Source organism: Vicugna pacos, chromosome 20, assembly GCF_048564905.1.
Source record: "Vicugna pacos chromosome 20, VicPac4, whole genome shotgun sequence".
Lineage (NCBI taxonomy): Eukaryota > Metazoa > Chordata > Mammalia > Artiodactyla > Camelidae > Vicugna > Vicugna pacos.
This window is the reverse complement of record NC_133006.1, coordinates 15383261-15401678: the sequence shown is the minus strand read 5'-3', so window position 1 is coordinate 15401678 and position 18418 is coordinate 15383261. Positions and strand designations below refer to the sequence as shown.

Genomic DNA, 18418 nt, shown 5'->3' with positions numbered 1-18418 from the left:
TAAAGTACAAATATGTCACGTTTCGAGAAGTATTGAAAGTTTCTGTCAAGGAGAGCTGTAACCAAATGATGGGCAAATGATGTTATAAGCAACTTTATTATCTTTTTGTGCATTGTAATAAGCACCTTGAAGGCTTAGCTATTGTCACTATGCCTTTTTTTCCTTCTGTTGTAGAACCTGGTGAAGCACCAAACAACTCTCCTAGCATACTAGGTATGCTGGAAACACTACAAAATGCTCCCTACGTGGAAGTCCACAAAGATATGATTAGGTGGATATTAAAGGTAAAATTTTCTGCATCATTCTGCTTTTTGTAAGAAATATTAAGTGTTTATCTTTACATTTTTATAGTGTTTCATAGCTTCAGAATAACTGATAGTTTTTTTCATAGACTTTTTTTTTCCATAGACTTTTCATGCTGTTAAGAAGATAAGGGAAAGTTCATCCACCAGTCCTGTGACAGAGACAGAAGGAACTGTAATGGAAGAGGTATAAGGTGTAGAGTGTGGTAATACTGAAAGACTGTAGCAAGCTCACTATAAACAATTAATTTATCTGCAATAAGTTGGTAGTTGATATTGTTCACAAACACGTAAATTCCAAAAAGTGTGCCACTATTTGTTAATTTTTGTAGCAATCTTTTTGGTCTGCTTGTTTTTTTCTTTAACATATTAGGTAGGTTAAGAAAGATCTTTTATTTAGATTAATGAGATAAGTGCTTGTTTATATGTGCATAATTTCAGAGTTCGAGAGACAAAGACAAAGCCGAGAGGAAGAGAAAAGCTGAGATTGCCAGACTGCGCAGAGAAAAGATCATGGCCCAGATGTCTGAGATGCAGCGGCACTTTATTGATGAAAATAAAGAACTCTTTCAGCAGACGTTAGAACTGGATGCCTCTATCTCTGCTGTTCTCGATAATAGGTAAAAAATTATCACAATTTTAAAATCTAATCAGTCGTTCTCAACTGAGGAAGATGTTGCTTTTCTTCCTTTATAAGTACATTTAATCCTGAAGTAATATAGAAGAGTTGATAGATAAATTTTGCAGCCTCTTAGTTAGACAAATCTAACTTAGAAATCTGAATTTGTTTATGAGCATATCTCTGACTATAGGTAGGATAATTCATGTGTATGCTTAAAATATAAATTATTCAGAAAACCTTTGCCATTCTTTTATGAATGGCAAGGGCTCAATTAACCTAGTGTCTGGCTTGTGTGTTGCATATTGGATTGCTATGAGAATTGAGGGAGATGGCTTCGATACACATGAAAGACTTGTGTCTTTCAGATCAAGTCATCTAAACCATGTGTTTTAAATATGTACATACCTAGAGTCTTCTGTTTTATGATTATATAGAAACTTCTTAGGCTCATTAATTATACTCAGAACCTTTTTCTTGCAGCCCTGTGGTTTCAGATATGAATCTAACAGCATTGGGCCCAGCACAAACTCAGGTGCCTGAACAGAGACAATTTGTTACCTGTATATTGTGTCAAGAGGAACAAGAGGTGAAGGTGGAAAGCAGGGCAATGGTCCTGGCAGCATTCGTTCAGAGATCAACTGTATTGTCAAAAGACAGAAGTAAATTCATTCAGGATCCAGGTAGGTCATAGCTAGATCCTCATCCTCCCTATTAATAATGACTGCCACTTAGTATGGTAGGGATACACAGAGATTTTATTAATCTAATAATAACTCTATAGGCATAACGGTGTCTTGGGCAGGTAACTTAGAATTCCCCACTTGACAGATGTGGAGACACTCCAGAAGGTTAAGTGTCATGCCTGAATTACACATCTGATAAATGCAGGGATTCAAAGGAAAGCTGTTGTTTGTGATGTAACTTTAACATACTTAACAGTCTTTCCCATTTTTCAGCACATTTGTAAAGTCCTAATAATTAGTTGACACACTGAAATAACAATTATTTTATCTCATAGACAGATCCAGGGTAGAATCCCTTAAGAATGGTGGTGTGAGCTACCCTTGTGAGAAGTAGTCCTTGAACCAGGTTCTCATTTAGATGATTGAGATAGAGATTACCAGGCAGTGCAGGACATTATTCAAGAGAGCCTTGGGATCCACATCTGTGGGATGGAGGGGAAGCAAGCAGGTTTGGGCAAAGGAAGAAGTTGAGCTTCGATGCAATCCCCGAAAGACCTTAGCCAACCCTATGGGAGCTCTGGAGCTGGATGGCCCTTCAAAGGTGTCCTGAGTTGGGACAAGGGGGCTGGATCTTTATACCCTGGCGCTGATCAGTGACTGACTGTGGGCCACCTCTGAAAAGAGATGTAACCTTGAACAGAGCAGTTGTCCCTTAAAGAGGGCTAACAGTTGAGTGCCTCTTCTAACAGCTGAGGGAGTATGTCACTCATTCCTGCAGGGGCATCAGAGCTGCACATGACGTGTCCACCACAGATTCTTTTATGTTTCTACTTTTACGCTTATTTATATGTGCCTGTGCCTCAGTGATACCAGTAACCTTCTTGGAAGGAGGAACTGTGTCTTAGTTTCCAAAGCACTTATTTAACCAGTGCCTTTCACACTGTATGATTGGAAGGAGGTTTGAGAGCCCACTGGTAAGACTGCTTTTTCTCTGTAAGAAAAGTCTTCCTAGTATGACTCTCAAGCCAAGAAGGATTGGTCTACTTCATCTTAAGAAATGATCATTTGAACTAGGCAATTTATAAATTTCATTCCAGGCTGAAGATAAAGTCACCAATTGTATTCATTTTGTTACCTTCTTGGAAAAGATGGCTGGCTATAAGCAGATTTTTTTACGTGCTTTCGTAATTTATATCATAAAAGATTTTCTTTATGCTGTGAAATTTGCACTGTTCTAGTACATAAAGCAAATTGAAACTTGAGTAATTCTTTATAGAATGTTAGGGAATTTTTGAGTTTTTACTGATTTATGTAGAGAATTCCAAGAATTCCCAAAGAAGCCAGCTACCCACTTTATGTTAGTCTTCATTTTTCATCTCCTTTGAATATAAAAAATGAGAACCAGAGCAGAAGACTGTCTGAATTGCCCCATTTTCCCTACTCTGGTCTGGGCTGCCTTCCTGGATATTTTGCTGCAGCTTTGACTCTGGTGCAGTAATTGTGGCTACTCTCTGCGTGAGTGTCTTTAGGCAGAACCTCCTCTAGGGAGCGCCCCATTACTGCCAGTACATCGTTTTGTTAGAGATCATTGTGACCCAGCTGCCCTGAAGGTATTAAAGGCAGCTCCATGAACAATATCCTTTTTACCTTGAGCTCAGGGCATTTGGGGGGAATGGGAAGTTTCTCAGTGCCCTGAAAATATGCAATGTTCAAAATATTAGATGTTCTTAAATATGGGATTCCAGTTTCAGTTAACAGTTCAGGGATGTTTCATTATTTTGCTCAGGGTAATGAAAATTAGAGAGTCTTGTTTTCTGAATAATCCCAAGTCTTGCATAAATCATTGGTATTGCAAATCAAAGGAATAAACTAGCATTTCATTTGAAGTTTACAAGGGCTTATCATGGAGTTCACACTTTAAAGTTGTACATTTGTTAAAGGAATATTAAATGCTTGGTTTTTCATTTTGTTTTTGTTTTATAATGCAGAAAAGTATGATCCATTATTCATGCACCCTGATCTGTCTTGCGGAACACATACTAGTAGCTGTGGGCACATTATGCATGCCCATTGTTGGCAAAGGTAATTTATATTCTTAATATTAGTCAAGAGAAGCTTATCCAAAGGCTCAAAATTAAATTTTTTTAATAAAGGAAATTCCATTCTAGAAAAAGGGGAAAAGTTCTAAAGATATTGAAGAAAAGAATTCCATATTACTGCTTAATAAGTAACAATTAATTTGCTTTGTCAGTGCATTTAAAGGAGTGACTTAGAAACTTCATAGTGTATTAAATACATTTTTTGATGTGGGGATCTGTACTAGCTTAAAGACTGGATGAAGAAAAGGATCTTTACAGTGGGATAAACCCTAGAAGAATGTCTTTCTTCAGGTCCAAGGGGAATGACTTGATACTGAAGGTGTTAGCACTTGCCTGATTACTTCCCAAGACTGTCAGGGCTCCCTGAGCTTCCTATGCTTCGGCAAAACCAATAAATCTGTGCTGTTATTCCAGCACCCTGCTCATTGAGTTGTCATGAACTGTCCCCTAGCAATTAGGAAGTAGCCACCAGCCCTGGGAAAGTAACCACAGAGCACTGGGACAAAGAAATATGCTACTTTGTGAATAATTGTTTACAAGACAGTCTCTTTTTTTTTTTTTTTTTAATTTTCCTGTTTTAGAATTCTTAATCCATTTTGGTAATTACCATCAAAATTAAACCATCAGTGTTAATTCAGGTCATTTTAAGATTTTAATTTTTAGGTTATTTGTAAAAACAAATTATTTAAAGTGTTGAAGCTTATGGCTGTCATTGAAAAAAATTACCATTGTTTTTGATACCTCATGTTCTCTAATTGTAAAGGTATTTTGATTCCGTTCAAGCTAAAGAACAGCGAAGGCAACAGAGATTACGCTTACATACAAGCTATGATGTAGAAAATGGAGAATTCCTTTGTCCCCTTTGTGAATGCTTGAGTAATACTGTTATTCCTCTGCTGCTTCCACCAAGAAATATTTTTAATAGGTAAGTTTTGACTCATAAATACTTTTATACGAAAGAAGTCTTCCTTTGAAGATAATGAAATAATAAACCTGGGCAGGGAGGGAGATCACTCTAGGTAGTTACATAATGTTTTCCAGATACTTTGCAGACTTTTTATTTAATCATTTCTTCTAGCAGACCTGTGAAATATGATTTTGGTTTTTAGAAAAGAATAAGCCAAAATTTAAGTTTCTTAATCACCCTTAAACACTAGAAGATGTAAAGTTCCCATGTGTTCATGAAAACTGTCTTAATTTCTAGGACCCCACTTTAAATATCTCCCTCATACTTTTTAAGAGCTGCATAGTAAATTGATAGGGGAAGAAGGGAGAGCTCTAACTGACTTTATTGAACATACTAACAAATACAATTTTTTGCAATTTACTGGCCAATAATAGCGTCAAGAATTGGGCCAAAAAATGAAAATCTGATATGTATTTAAATTGTAAAATTTTTGTTATTTCATAATATTTAGGTTAATTTTAGTTAATAGGAGTATTGGACATACTCATTTCAAATATAAATTTGATAATGTCTCCTTTTCAAAACTGACCTTTGTCATTTCTCAGTTTAGAATTATGTTATTATACATCTTACATTCACAAATGCTAATTTAAGTTTTGTAACTATGAATCATTTAGTTCTGTGGTACTATTTGGGTTTAATTCAAAGCAGAGTCAGTTTTTCTCTCTCCAATTTTAGGAGTTCAAACTATGATGTCTTAGTCTATGCTACCACAAAATGTTCTTAAAATACTGTTAGGTATGCATTTAAGCTCATGCTTTTTAATTGTAAAAGAATGTTATGGTGCTGACTTCTATCTGCATTTGAACTGATAAAGAAATTAGTCACTATTAGGTTAGGAATTCACTGCATGTAAAGAGAAAAATATCACTTTTGTGGTTTGGGTCTTGTTTTTTTTTCCCCATGAGAGTCAATTATGGCACAGTCGTTAAGAACACAGGCTTTGGAGTCTGATACAGTTGGGTTTGGATGCCAAATATCCCATATATGGCCTTAGTCAAGTTACATAGCTCTAAACCTCAGTTTCCTCATCTGTAAAATGGGGATAATAAAATAACCTATTTCATAACAATATTTTGAAGATTAAATCTAATACTGTCAATGCTTTACTAAGTGCAACATGAGAAGCACTCAGTAAAGAGTGTCATGATGTGGTGATTATGGTATTTAAGAAATACTAGCAAACTCCAGTACTGAGAAAAGTGAAAATCTTGACAAATAAACAATAAATAGCATCAAATTGACAAGTAATGTATTTTCATTTCCATTGGCAAATATCTATTCTAACTTTTTTTAAAGCAACAAATTTTCCCCACCCTTTTTAATTTTATTTTCTAATACTCGAACTGTGTTTAAACTATGCCCTTGATCATTTAAGGAGTCTTTTTGTATCTTAAACTAAGCAACAACAGAATACTAAACACTCTCTATAATCTTTTCTAGCAGGTTAAATTTTTCAGACCAACCAAATCTGACTCAGTGGATTAGAACAATATCTCAGCAAATAAAAGCATTACAGGTTCTTAGGAAAGAAGAAAGTACTCCTAGTAAGTTCTGATAACCTGCTTTCATTTTTTCGTAAAATCTGAAATCATTGGAAAATATAATTCCAGAAGAAATTGTTTTAAAATATTTTAAAAGTGAAACCTCTCACTTGAAAATTTGACTTAACTCTAATTTTCTTTGTCTTACTGAAATAAATTTGAATTTACTACATTACTCGTTACTTCTTGAGAACACACAAGCTCATGTGAAGTTTATAATAAATACTTCTCACTTATTCCCCCATTTTATTGAAGAGCTTCTGGGGGTGGGGGAGATGTAACTGAGTATTGAAGAGCTGGCTTTATTCTCAGTGGGCTGCCTCACTTTATTGTTGGCATTACCAAAGGCTTCCCAAGTTTCGTAGACATGTACTACACTTAGGACCTTGAGGGAAGGCAACCTGAGCAGAATGTATATCATTGATTTTTAAGGAAACAAAATAGCATACTCTTCTTACCCTCCCTAGCTGCATTCTAGTGTCTGTACTATCAGGAGGAGCACAGGTCACTGAAGAAGGTGCCTAAGTCATCCAGAGCAATAGTATTTCTCATGCTTTCAGTGTACATTACACTGGTTTTCATTAATGGGAATTTTTCCTGTTGTTTTTTAATTTTTTTGACCTAAATTTAGGATGAAAATTTATGACTAAGATTTATAGAAATACTGTGGACTGAAGAATAATAGTATAACATGCTTGTTTCTGTAGATACTTCCTTATCAAAGAATTTAGAAAATATGGATCAGTTGCAGCTCCCTGAAGGATTTAGGCCCAATTTTCACCCTAAGTGAGTATATTATTTTATTCCTTTTAAATTTGGCCAACTTGAAGTGAAAAATTAAGTCATAATAAGAATATCACTTGTCAAGCTAGGGAGCAAAATATTATAGGACATTGAGCTTGAATTCTGAGGCTTAAGAATATTTATTACAGGTATGTTGGTAAAAGCCTAAGAACTACATGGCATGTTTAATTTTCATAAATCTCTCCTAGTCTGCATTGCTGACTCCCTACTACATCCCTTTACCTGGCTCTCCTTGATACCACCTCATCAGTACATCTAAATCCAAGCTGCTCAGCTCCCCCACCAAATCCCATGCTCCCCTCTGACTTCTATATTTCTGCCTATGGCCCTACCAACCTCTTAGTAATCCAGGATCAAAACCTGAGTATTTTCAGCCTTATTTTACTCCATAGCTAGTAAATTACAAAGTGTAGCACAGATTCTATAGCTAGACTGCTTTATTCAGTTTCAGCACTACTGCTTATTAGCTGTGCAGCTTTGTGCAAATTGCTTGATCTCTCTGTGCCTCACTCAGTTTCCTCATGTGTAAAGTGTAGATAGTAATAGCTACCTTGTAAGTATTATAAAGTGACATAATACACATAATACATTTAAAGTTACCTGGAAGCTGTGTCTGGCACATACTAAATAACTCAATAAAATAGTGCTGGAAGGCTTAAACAACAAAAATATCAGGCCTGTGCCTCCCATATTCCACGTCCCCACCCCCAGACACCTCATTTTGTTTCTTCTGCTATTTCTTATTTCTATCTAGTTAAAATGCTTAATCAACTGTCTCAATTTATCATTTTTTAAACAGTATCTTTCTGTTGGCTAGTAATTTAGGACTCAGCTTTTAACTTTACCCTATCCACTGCTCCTCGCCAGTCTCCCTGTAAAGTTATTTCACAATTTTTGGTTAAGTCAGTTGTCAATTTTTACATTTTAATTGTTTCTACTGATAAGCTGTGTTTATTTTCTTGTACAATTTTATTTTCTGTGGTTAATAATTATCTTATTTTTTCATGTACTTGGTTTTCTATGTGTATAATACCTTTTTCCCCCTAAATGCTGTGATAAATCTGTCAGATGCCTAGCAGTAGCTATGAGTGCTCAGATTCATCAGATGACCTTCTTTCCTGGAACCCTCTTCTGGCACCAGGACAGGGCACAACTGTCACCCTGAGACTTCCCCTGGCCGTGCTCCTGTTGTTTGCCGGCTCTTGTATCCTTCTCTTTCTTAACTTACTCTCTCATGTTGCATCCCTCAGCAGATCCTTAAGAAGAGGTGTATGGGTGTTAAATTTTCATGTCCGAAAATACATTTATCACATCCATATGCTTGGTGGTTGGTTTGGGTATAGAATTATAGATTAGAAGTGATTTTTCATCTAGATTTTGAAGGCACTGTTTTACTAACTTCTAGTACTCACTGAGCAATTAACGCCATTCTGAGTCCTGTACCTTTGTAACTATTCCTTCTAGAAACTGAGAATTGTCTCATTAATCTGCACTGTTCTGAAATTTCTCTATAATATTTCTTGATATGTGAATCTTTCTTCATTTGTTTTGCTATGTTTTCAAGAAGCTCTTGGATTCTGAAGATTCATGTCCTTTCAGTTCTGGGAATTTTTTATGTTGTTTCTTAGATAATTTTCTCCTGTTCTTTGAGATAGTCCTACTGTTAGCTCATTGTTGGCCCTCCTGGACTGATCCTCTAATTTTCCTATCACTTTTCAGTTTTCTACACTGTCTCTGTTTTCCTGAGTTCCTTTTTTCTGCTTGTTTGTTTTGATTTATCCCTTTAATGTTTGATTCTTTCCTTAAATGTTTATTGGTCCTTGGGTGACTATTTAAGAATAAGGCAAAGAAGCTCACTGGATACCTGGTATGCAGGTTAGAGCTTGCTCACCTGTGAGCCTCACAGTGAGGTCATCAGGCCCCTGCCAGTCTTTCACTTGGGGTCCTCAAATGTCAGTGTGTAAAAAGGGCTTCTCCCTGAGAACTCTTCACTGGAGAAACTAAAAATCTCTGCAGTAGATATACATTGCTGATGTTTTCAAGATAGGGAAAGAAGTCCAAGGTCCCGTAGTTCAGTATGTAGAATTTCAGCTAATACCTTGTTTTCAGGCCTGTGCCTTACCACTGCCAAGCCAAATAGAGCATAACTCCTCTCAGGCAGGGTCTGTTTGCATGTCTTTAACTCCCCCTTTGCAGGCAACTATCTTTAGATAGTTTAAGTGGTTCAGTTCCAGCATAGAAAATAGCTGTTAAGAAACTGAACCAGTTGATTGATGTGAGCACATTGTTTTGAGCTAATCTTATACATGTTCACTTTAGGAACCCTTATTCTGAGAGCATAAAAGAAATGCTAACAACATTTGGAACTGCTACGTACAAGGTAGGACTGAAGGTTCATCCCAATGAAGAAGATCCTCGTGTGCCCGTGATGTGTTGGGGTAGTTGTGCATACACCATCCAAAGCATAGGTAAGAGATTTAGAGTTGTGTCTTCTTTAAGTCTCAAGCATACATTGACATGGATTGTGTGTAGAATCCTATATTTAAATGAGATGTTTAAAGTGGGCAACAATATGAACAAATAATATAAAGACTTTGAAACAGAAAATACAGTGTACTGATAAGATATTAAATAGAAAATTTACAAATTAACCACAATAACAGAGAACTCTGTTTTAGCTTGTTGTCAGTTGAGGGAATGTGTTTTCATTTTTATTTCATCCAAAGTTAATTCTTGTGAAATGACTTAAAGATTTTAAAACCTGACAATATTATGCTTTCTGCAGAAAGAATTTTTTTAACTTTTTTTAAAACTTGCAATAAAATTTACCATCTTAACCATTTTTAATCTGCAGAAAGAATTTTAAATGATGAAGATAAACCATTGTTTGGTCCTTTGCCTTGCAGACTGGTAAGTTATTAGTTTACTCAAAGTCTCAGAATGGTGACATAGAAGTTAAGTGGTTCTGTTTTTTTAATCTGAAGACCTAAAGTGGTTATTTAATCATAGGTTTACTCCTTTTGTAGTAAAACTCATTTTCTATAACAATATTGAAGAAGTAATATAATTTAATTTTTCATGATTTTTCTTTTAAATAGACTTCATCTCTTTTGGTTAAACACATGAAAAGACTGGGACTAAAAACAGTGTTCTTGAATTTTTAATCCTATAATTGGAAATAGAGAACAGAACATACCTTCTAACTACTACATTTGACTGCTTTTTATAAGCAACATGTAAATAAGTACAAATTAACATCACAGCAGTACGTTTAATGCCTAGAAAAGTGAAGGAATATACACTTAAAGCTTCTAATTTTTACACTGTAGCTAGTGTCAGATAGCAACATCTATTATATTTACTGTTCAAACTTAAAATCATGAAAGTGCCTGTATATAATAAAATTATATAATTTTATTCACATGGAATCACCTGGGGAGCTTTAAAAATGCCTAGGACCTACCTCAGGTCAGTTAAATCAGTCTCTGGAGATGGGCCCCAGGCATTAATATTTTTTAAAAAGCTTCCCAGGAAGCCAGGATTGAGAACCACTGATGTAAGGGACTTAACTCCTTGGAGCTTTTTAAAAATACAGATACCTGGGTCACTTGGGACTTACTAATTGGAATATCTAAGAGTAGACGCTGGTGTTAAAACTGCTCTGAATTGTATCTACTAAATCAGCAGAATGGCGGTTCGCTTTAGTCTTGACTATGATATATGATAGATAGGATAGGATAGGACGGGACAGGAGTCTCACGGTTGACTGGGATATTTTTTACTGTTGTAAATAAGAGTTGGTAAGGATGCTGAGAATGAAAAGGCAATCACAAATTTATAGAATGGAGTTGATTTTGTCTGGTTTTTAAGGCAGTTCTTACACATTTTCTTGATTCTGTAAACTTCATACAACCTCTTTGGCACAATATCAACTCACCTGTTTTTCTGCCAATATGGTTTGTTGTATTCAGTTTACATTAATTGTTAAACCATCCTTGCATTCCTGAAATAATCCCAACTTGGTCATGTAGAGTATCCTCTTCATATATCATTATATTTGATTTGTTAATATTTTATCTAAGGTTTTTTTCTATGTTCTTAAGAGAGATTGGTCTGTTTCTTTCCTTTCATGTAATGTTCTTGTCAAGAGTTGGTATCAAAGTTATGAAGGGCTTATAACATGCAGCCTTTTCTTTAAAAGTTTCTTTCAATTTAATTTTTTTAAGTATGTAGCCACTAGGGACGAACTCCTGTTTTCTTGACTCCTGCTCTTCAGACTTACACACATCTCCACTGACCTTTCCTTTGTCGGAGGATAAGGGACCTCCTGGTAAGGTGGCTTATCCTTTCACCTGTTATCTGGAGTCCACCCCCTCCATGAGTTATTCCTTTTTCCCTCCTGGCACTTACCCTGTTCACAAGCGTGCTCCATTATTCCTCCTATTACTCTTGCCCTCCCTCAGTGTTATCTTCCTTCCAGAGCCCTAGCTTTATCCTTCCTTTTTATGACCAAACAAGCCGTTTTAAAGCATATTTCCTTTATTTCACCATGCAGTGATAAATGTTTAAATACGGATAAACAGTACCTACAGGTTTTAATTTCATTTCGCATCTTGAGAGAAAGAAATTGTATACACAGCAAAACTTCTTTAAACAATAGTGTATACTCTGGCTCCAATTTTTTGCTAACTCTTCATTTTTCAACTCCCTGCAGTTTGACTTCACCACCACCACCCCTTGCCAGTACTGTCACTTTTTGTAAACAGCTTTTGCCAGATTCACCAAATAATCTCATTATTGTGGATGGGCATTTTTCAGTCCTTATTTGACATTTGTATTTACTTAATTCCTTTAACTACTTCCTTCTGAAACTCATTTTCTCTCCTGATTTGTGACATTCCTGATTTTCTCTGTAACTCTCTGGCGGCTCCTTCTCAATCTGCTTTCCCTCCTTTGTCCTGTAAATGTTTTAAACCCCAGAGTTTGGCACAAGACTCCGTCATGTGCTTCTCTTTCTTGGTCAGCCCCATCTGTGCCTCTGATTTCAGTTATATCCGAATGATCTCCAGACCATATCTGTTCTCTCATTGCCCACTTTATTTTTTTCACCTGGATCTCCTAAAGGCTCCTCAAATTGCATAATCCAAATTAATTTTTCTTCTCTATTCAGTGTCTTAGTTAATTTCACCACTGTCCATCCAGGTGACCAAGCCAGAAACTTGGAAGTCCTTTTGGACACCTCATTTGGTCTGGATGTGCATATCCAGCTGGTCAGCAGAGTTTGTTGAATTCCTCTCCTGCGTATTTGTCCTGTTCCTTCCATACCTACTTCTATTTGTTTGGTTCAGCCCCATATCTTTTCTTGCCTAGATTATTGTAACCAACTCTACCTTGAATCTCACTCTCTCCTGTTATCAGAGAGGTTCTCCAAAAAGTAACCCTTATCATATCTCTTAAATGTTGTTTCTCCATTATCACTCACCTCCTGCCAATCCCCACGTCAGTGGTCCAGGATTGTAGAATCATTGCTGGTCCTCAGGTGCTAGTTCCCAGGCTTTGCCTCTGCTAGAGTGCCCTAAGCAGGTGACTCCTCTTTAAGAAGCTCTTCAGTCTTTGCCTTCCCTGGGAAATGTCTGAGCTATGAGTGAGGTATCCACTGTCTGTGATGCCACCTTCTTTAGTTGTCCCCTCCTTCCTTTTCTTTCCCTTCCCACCCCCAAGGCTGTGAGCTCCCTGAGAGCAGGAAGGGTGAGCAGGGTGAGTTTTCATTTAAAGATCTTGAAAACCAAGACTAGTACATGGTAGGTCCTCAATGCTTATTAAACTAAACAACATTACAGAAAATTTGGAAAATAGAGAATTAAGCAGGAAGAAAAAGCTCATCACCCATCTGTCTTTTTTTCATTAGCATGTTTATACTTTATTATAATAGATATTTACATGTAGTTTTGTTCACATTATATTCTTCTCTTTACATTAAATAAGGATTTTCTCACTGTTGCTGCATAGTCCCTATAAACAGTTTTTGATGTTTACACTGATATGAGCAACCATTTTCCTGCGCATAGTTTCCCCAATATTTGGAGTATTTCCCACATTTTAGAGTATCTCTTTCGAATAAATACAAAGAAATACTGCATCACATTCTGTTGTTTGCTGTCTGTCTTAATGCATGTATCCTTCTTAACTTTCATAGAGAACCAGCAGCATGGCAAGGAGATAGCTTCATTTTATTCAGTGTACAATTAGATATTTTACATTCCATTCATTCCACGTTAGAGACAAGTCATTAAAGGTGTCATAGATTCAGTTCCATACCAGCTAGAGAGATTTCACTGTGCATTCAGCATTGCTTCAACTAGCTGTGCTTTGAACCAGCATTCCTGAAAAACGAGAACTACTAATCTACTGGCCTCTTTGTTAATTATGTCCGTCTCTTTATTTCAGGATGACTGTCTTAGGTCACTGACAAGATTTGCTGCAGCACATTGGACAGTGGTATCACTTTCAGTGGTGCAGGGACACTTTTGTAAACTCTTTGCATGTGAGTATCAATATATGTCCCATATGTTGTGGTAATTTTTCATCTTCTGTAGTTTTGTTTTTAGTGGTGAAACTTCCCTCCATCATGAAAGAAATATTTTGGTGATATTGTTCGTCTTATATACAAGTTCTAGCTTATCAATTCATGTATAGCTTGCAAAAAAAATAAATTTAAACTAAATTATATGCATTTTTAAATAATTTAATACTAATGTTAACCTATAAAATATGCTCATGTGTTTTTCTTTAAATATTTAGCATTGGTGCCTGTTTACAACTTCGGAGACCTTCCATGCATATTAGATATCGACATGTTTCATTTATTGGTGGGTATCTTGTAATTTGTGCTTGAAATTCTCTTTATCATACTGTATAATTTTATCTTAGACTTAATGAGTAATATAGAGGCAGACAGGAGGAATTATCATCTATTCTTCTTACCATTTCTGAGTACAGTTCTTTTCTGGGGATCCTCAAAAAGAAAATGTTAAGGAATCCAGTTGAGAGACTTGACTTGGGTGTCTAATCCGAGCTCTCTTATTTTTGCTTTGTGACTGAGGTCAGTAATGTAACCTCTCTGTACTTTTTATTATAAAGAAGTAAAAATAACACTAGTAATGTAAGGGTTCCTGCCGACTCCTGCTGCGCTTTGGGGCAGATACAGCCCTGTGGTCACACTGCTTAGCGACAGACAGTCTCTTTGTGGGATTTACGGAAGACGTGTCTCCTGAGCAGGTGCAGTCTGCACCAGGACCCAGGACTGGCCAAGCAGTGTGACTGAACCTCAGCCCCACTTCAATCATATCCCCTTATGCAGGACACTGAGTGTACTACCGTGCACAGCAGCCCCAAATGCTGCCCCCTTAACCCCTTTGGGCATCAGATTCTGTGCCTTCAAGTTGGTTAGTATCTTCCTAATATGATTGTGTCAAAATTCAATATGATAATCAATGCAAAGAGCTTAAAGCAATATGTCCTTAGTGAATGTTAGCCATTCTTATTGTTCCCATTGCTCCTGGGAAAACCACCACCACTAACACCACCATATACACATCAGGAGGCTAGCGAAAGAGCTAGCCCTTTTTGTGTACCTGACTGCTTTCACGTTCATCTTCACTTAGTTCTTACATCCTTACTACTAAGGTATTGAAAACACATATATATTATCTCCAGTATACCAACAGGGAAACTGAAGCTCAGAGTACTTGTCTGTAGGGCTCATAAAATGTTCTGGGATTCATATCTAGATCTTTGTGGATCCAAAACTCAGGCTTTTTCCACTGCTCACTATCTAGAAAGATTTCAAGTGTTATTTTTTTATTATTAACAATAAATTATAAATAGGGGAATCACTGGATAAATGAAGTAATAATACTGATCAAGACCCCTCCGGCTTTAAGTTAAATTTTCTTTAGTCAATCCTAGTGGAATTCCTAACGTGTGTACCAGTTAAGACCAAAGATTTCTTAAGGGGAGGCACTGAGCTCACAGAGGAATCACATTAAGAAAATGGAAACATGTTCAGCTGGGAAAGGGAAGGCGCTCTGTCTAACCCTCTGTATTTGGTATCTAGGTGGGCTTGGTGCTCGCCTTCCCTGCACTGCAGTGTCAGGATTTTTCAGGGATCAGCCTTGGCACTGGGGACCTTCACATCTTCCATCTGGTTACTATGGCACACATCGTACAGATCTTACTTACCTCGTGTACAGGTAACTCCTTTTGTCAGATTCTTGAAGGAAGTACTTGAGTTTTCTCAGTTTAAAAAAGAAGTACTAAAGGAAAAGGTTCTTGGATGAGAACAATATGTAAATTATAGTTAGGTTACTTGTAGTAGTAAACAGTAAAATAAATGGTAAAAACTTGCTTATCCTCATGTGAAAAATTTTGAAACAGCTTCCCTTCCGTTAAAAGTCCTTAAGCAATGTGAATGTTTTTACTTACTTTTTATTTTATATGTTTAGTAATATCTGAGTACCGCAGACTGTTTAGCTGATTTCACTCACAGGTTGCTGCCTGGCACCTTGAGGCCCGTTGGCTTCCTCTCCCTGAGGCTCACACCTGAGGGATTAAAGTTCAGAGTGTTTTGTGAGAGTATTTTTATATTACATTTGAGTGTGTGAATATATTTGAGTGCTTAAAGATATGGTCATCAGTCCACTTAGTGGGCAAAGTGCAGAGTACTAATACTGCCTTATCTTTCAGAAGAGAATGGCATGGATCAAGAAAATGCTGCTGGAGAGGAGGAACTAGCAGTTCTTGCTTTGTATAAGACAATTCACCAGTGTACAGGAAGGTAAGAGCACAATCTCTACATGACGGGCAGGTCCCCGACATTAGGAAGCGACAGCATGAAAAAGGACTTCATTTGTTAAGTAAGGGAAATTGCTGCCTGTTAACATGTTTAAAAAGAAGATGGAGGAGTGATCTACAGGACTGCTGAACTCTTAATATGCTAACCTGATTGGGAATCTCAGAGAGGAGTGATGTGCAGCACTTCCCACGTTTATTTGGCCACGGAATCCTTTTGTCTCGGAGGATCTGGCATGGACTAGTGGAAACATGGAACTTGCTTTAGAAAGTGCTATTCTGGAACATATGTTGTCTTACTAGGAATTTGAAAATGCAAATTAAATAGACATAATATATTTTTAAGGTGATATCCAGAACTGGCAGGAGTACAGTGACATTCTTTGACTCTCACATATTGTTGCGGTCATTGTGATTGGTTACAACAGTTTCACTTACCTTTTTAACAGTATTTGTCAAGAACTATACTATTTGTTCTTTGACTGTTATTTCTGAGAACCCACACTAACAAAATAATCCAACATATGGAAAAATCTATATATATACATCTATAAAGATGTACACTAAGATTATTTATATTCGCGAAGAATTTAAAACAATGTGTTTACCTGCAGGGGAGGAATTTAGTGTAGTAATATTAATAGTAGTATTAATATGATTAATATTATCTAGAATATCAAAATTCCAATAAAAATTATGGCTTATGGTGTTCTGAAAAACATGTTAATCTTAAATGTCATACATAACAATTACAGCTATGTAAGACAGATGAACATGAAAACAGCTTGCCAGAATAATACCTGCTGATAAAAGGTTGTAGGGTAGTGGGTAGTTTTTTTATTTTCCAAGTTTTCACTCTATGTAGCTGTATTACTTTTATAAATTTTAATAACAGCATTGGAGGCTGTATCACCAAATATACCTGACATCCTGTGATAGGGCTACCCACTTCTTTTAAGCCTATGTGCCATCAATTTCAAAAAACAGTTTTCTGTTTTCATGCTGTACTATAACTAGAATCTTTTCTTATTAGATTTCCCAGTTATCAATTTTCTCTTTTTTAGTGCCTTGAAAGAAATACCCTCCGGTTGGCATCTGTGGAGGAATGTCAGAGCTGGAGTCATGCCTTTCCTGAGGTGTTCTGCATTGTTTTTCCATTACTTAAATGGAGTTCCTTCTCCATCTGAAACTCAAGGTAATTTCTGATTTCTTTCAAAATATAGGAGATACTTCACTTCAGCAATTTAAGAATTAAAGTGACTTGTAAAAATGAAAACTGGTTAAAAGTTTAGAAAACAGCTAATTGACTATAGTGATGTACATAATTATAGAATTAAAATGCATATTTATGTTATGTATCTGATTTTATTTGGCTCTCAGTAAGTGTACTGTTTTTATATATGTACAAAAAATGTTCTGCTTTCAGATGTTAAAAATGTTCATTTATTCATAAACTGGGTTCTTCAGATTTGAAAAAGTGAATTGTGTCATTTTCTGTGGAAGCCTTCCATGAGCCATCTTAGTAACTTCCTATAAGTTATATATCTAGCAAAACTGAACTCTTTCATCTTGAGTTTTTGGGGTTTTGTTTGTTTGTTTGTTTGTTTTAAGCTCTTCTATTGCTTGCTCTCATATAGAATCTACTCTTAGTTGTTAAATGCATTACTCTTTTCTTCTCTATTTGCAGCTTCTGAAACAAGCCATTTTGAACATTTATGTAACTATCTTTCCCTGCCAAACAACCTCATTTGCCTTTTTCAAGAAAATAAGGAGATAATGAAATTACTGATTGAAAGGTAATGATTATGTACTTTGCTTTATATTGGAATATATGTATGTATGGAAACAATCTTCAGTTTATCACATATTTTACAAAATTCTCGGATAATAAACCTGGCAGAATTCAATCCATGTGATTCAAACTATAATGATTGGGTCTTCTTAGTTAAGGATTTACCTTTATTGTAAGATTTTTACCAAGCTAGTGAATAGCATAAGCAGATTTGCCTGGAAGGGGAGTAGTGGTAGAAATGTTTATTTTCTCATATTAACTTACTTGTTAAGGGCTATGTTTCATGGATTTTGGAAGTTTTGGAAAGAAACCTTAAGGATTATCTAGTCCAGTACCTTCACTTTATATTTGAGAAAATTGAAGTCTAGAGATACACGCATGGCTGATAAACACATAAAATATCCCTAGTAACCAGGGAAATGCAAATAAAAATCACGAGATACCACTTCACATACATTAGAATTGCTATAATGAAAAAGGCAGGCAGTAATAACATATTGGTGAGTATGTCAAGAAATTGGAATCCATGTACATTGCCAGTAGGAATAGAAAATGGTACAGCTGCTCTTGAAAGCAATGTGGCAGTTAAACAATTACTGTATGTTCTAGTTGTTTCACTTCTAGATGTGTATTACCAAAGAATTGGAAGCAGGAATGCATAGAATCTTGTTCATAGCAGCATTGTTCACAATAACCAAAAGGCGGAAACAACCCAAATGTTCATAAACGGATGAATGGATAAATAAAATGTGTTA

At 36.1% G+C, this 18418-nt stretch overlaps 1 protein-coding gene across 7 annotated transcripts in view; it reads left to right on the top strand.

The window, feature by feature from the left end:
- UBR2 (ubiquitin protein ligase E3 component n-recognin 2) overlaps nucleotides 1-18418 on the top strand; it is a 117608-nt gene that overhangs the window by 69005 nt on the left and 30185 nt on the right. For 5 of the 7 annotated variants that reach the window (XR_012062138.1, XR_012062140.1, XR_012062139.1 and 2 more), the window contains exons 27-42: nucleotides 175-284; nucleotides 409-489; nucleotides 744-922; nucleotides 1405-1604; nucleotides 3596-3689; nucleotides 4470-4631; nucleotides 6117-6220; nucleotides 6925-7003; nucleotides 9341-9489; nucleotides 9876-9931; nucleotides 13469-13565; nucleotides 13823-13890; nucleotides 15138-15273; nucleotides 15767-15857; nucleotides 16936-17066; nucleotides 17559-17667. Coding sequence is in view for 4 of the 7 variants with exons in the window: in XM_006202000.4 (XP_006202062.1) it covers nucleotides 175-284; nucleotides 409-489; nucleotides 744-922; nucleotides 1405-1604; nucleotides 3596-3689; nucleotides 4470-4631; nucleotides 6117-6220; nucleotides 6925-7003; nucleotides 9341-9489; nucleotides 9876-9931; nucleotides 13469-13565; nucleotides 13823-13890; nucleotides 15138-15273; nucleotides 15767-15857; nucleotides 16936-17066; nucleotides 17559-17667 (1846 nt within the window). In the remaining 3 variants the exon portion in view is untranslated. Of the gene's footprint in view, nucleotides 1-174; nucleotides 285-408; nucleotides 490-743; nucleotides 923-1404; nucleotides 1605-3595; nucleotides 3690-4469; nucleotides 4632-6116; nucleotides 6221-6924; nucleotides 7004-9340; nucleotides 9490-9875; nucleotides 9932-13468; nucleotides 13566-13822; nucleotides 13891-15137; nucleotides 15274-15766; nucleotides 15858-16935; nucleotides 17067-17558; nucleotides 17668-18418 lie in introns of those variants that run through there. The other 2 variants (XM_031688558.2, XM_072944991.1) reach the window with 2 other exon arrangements.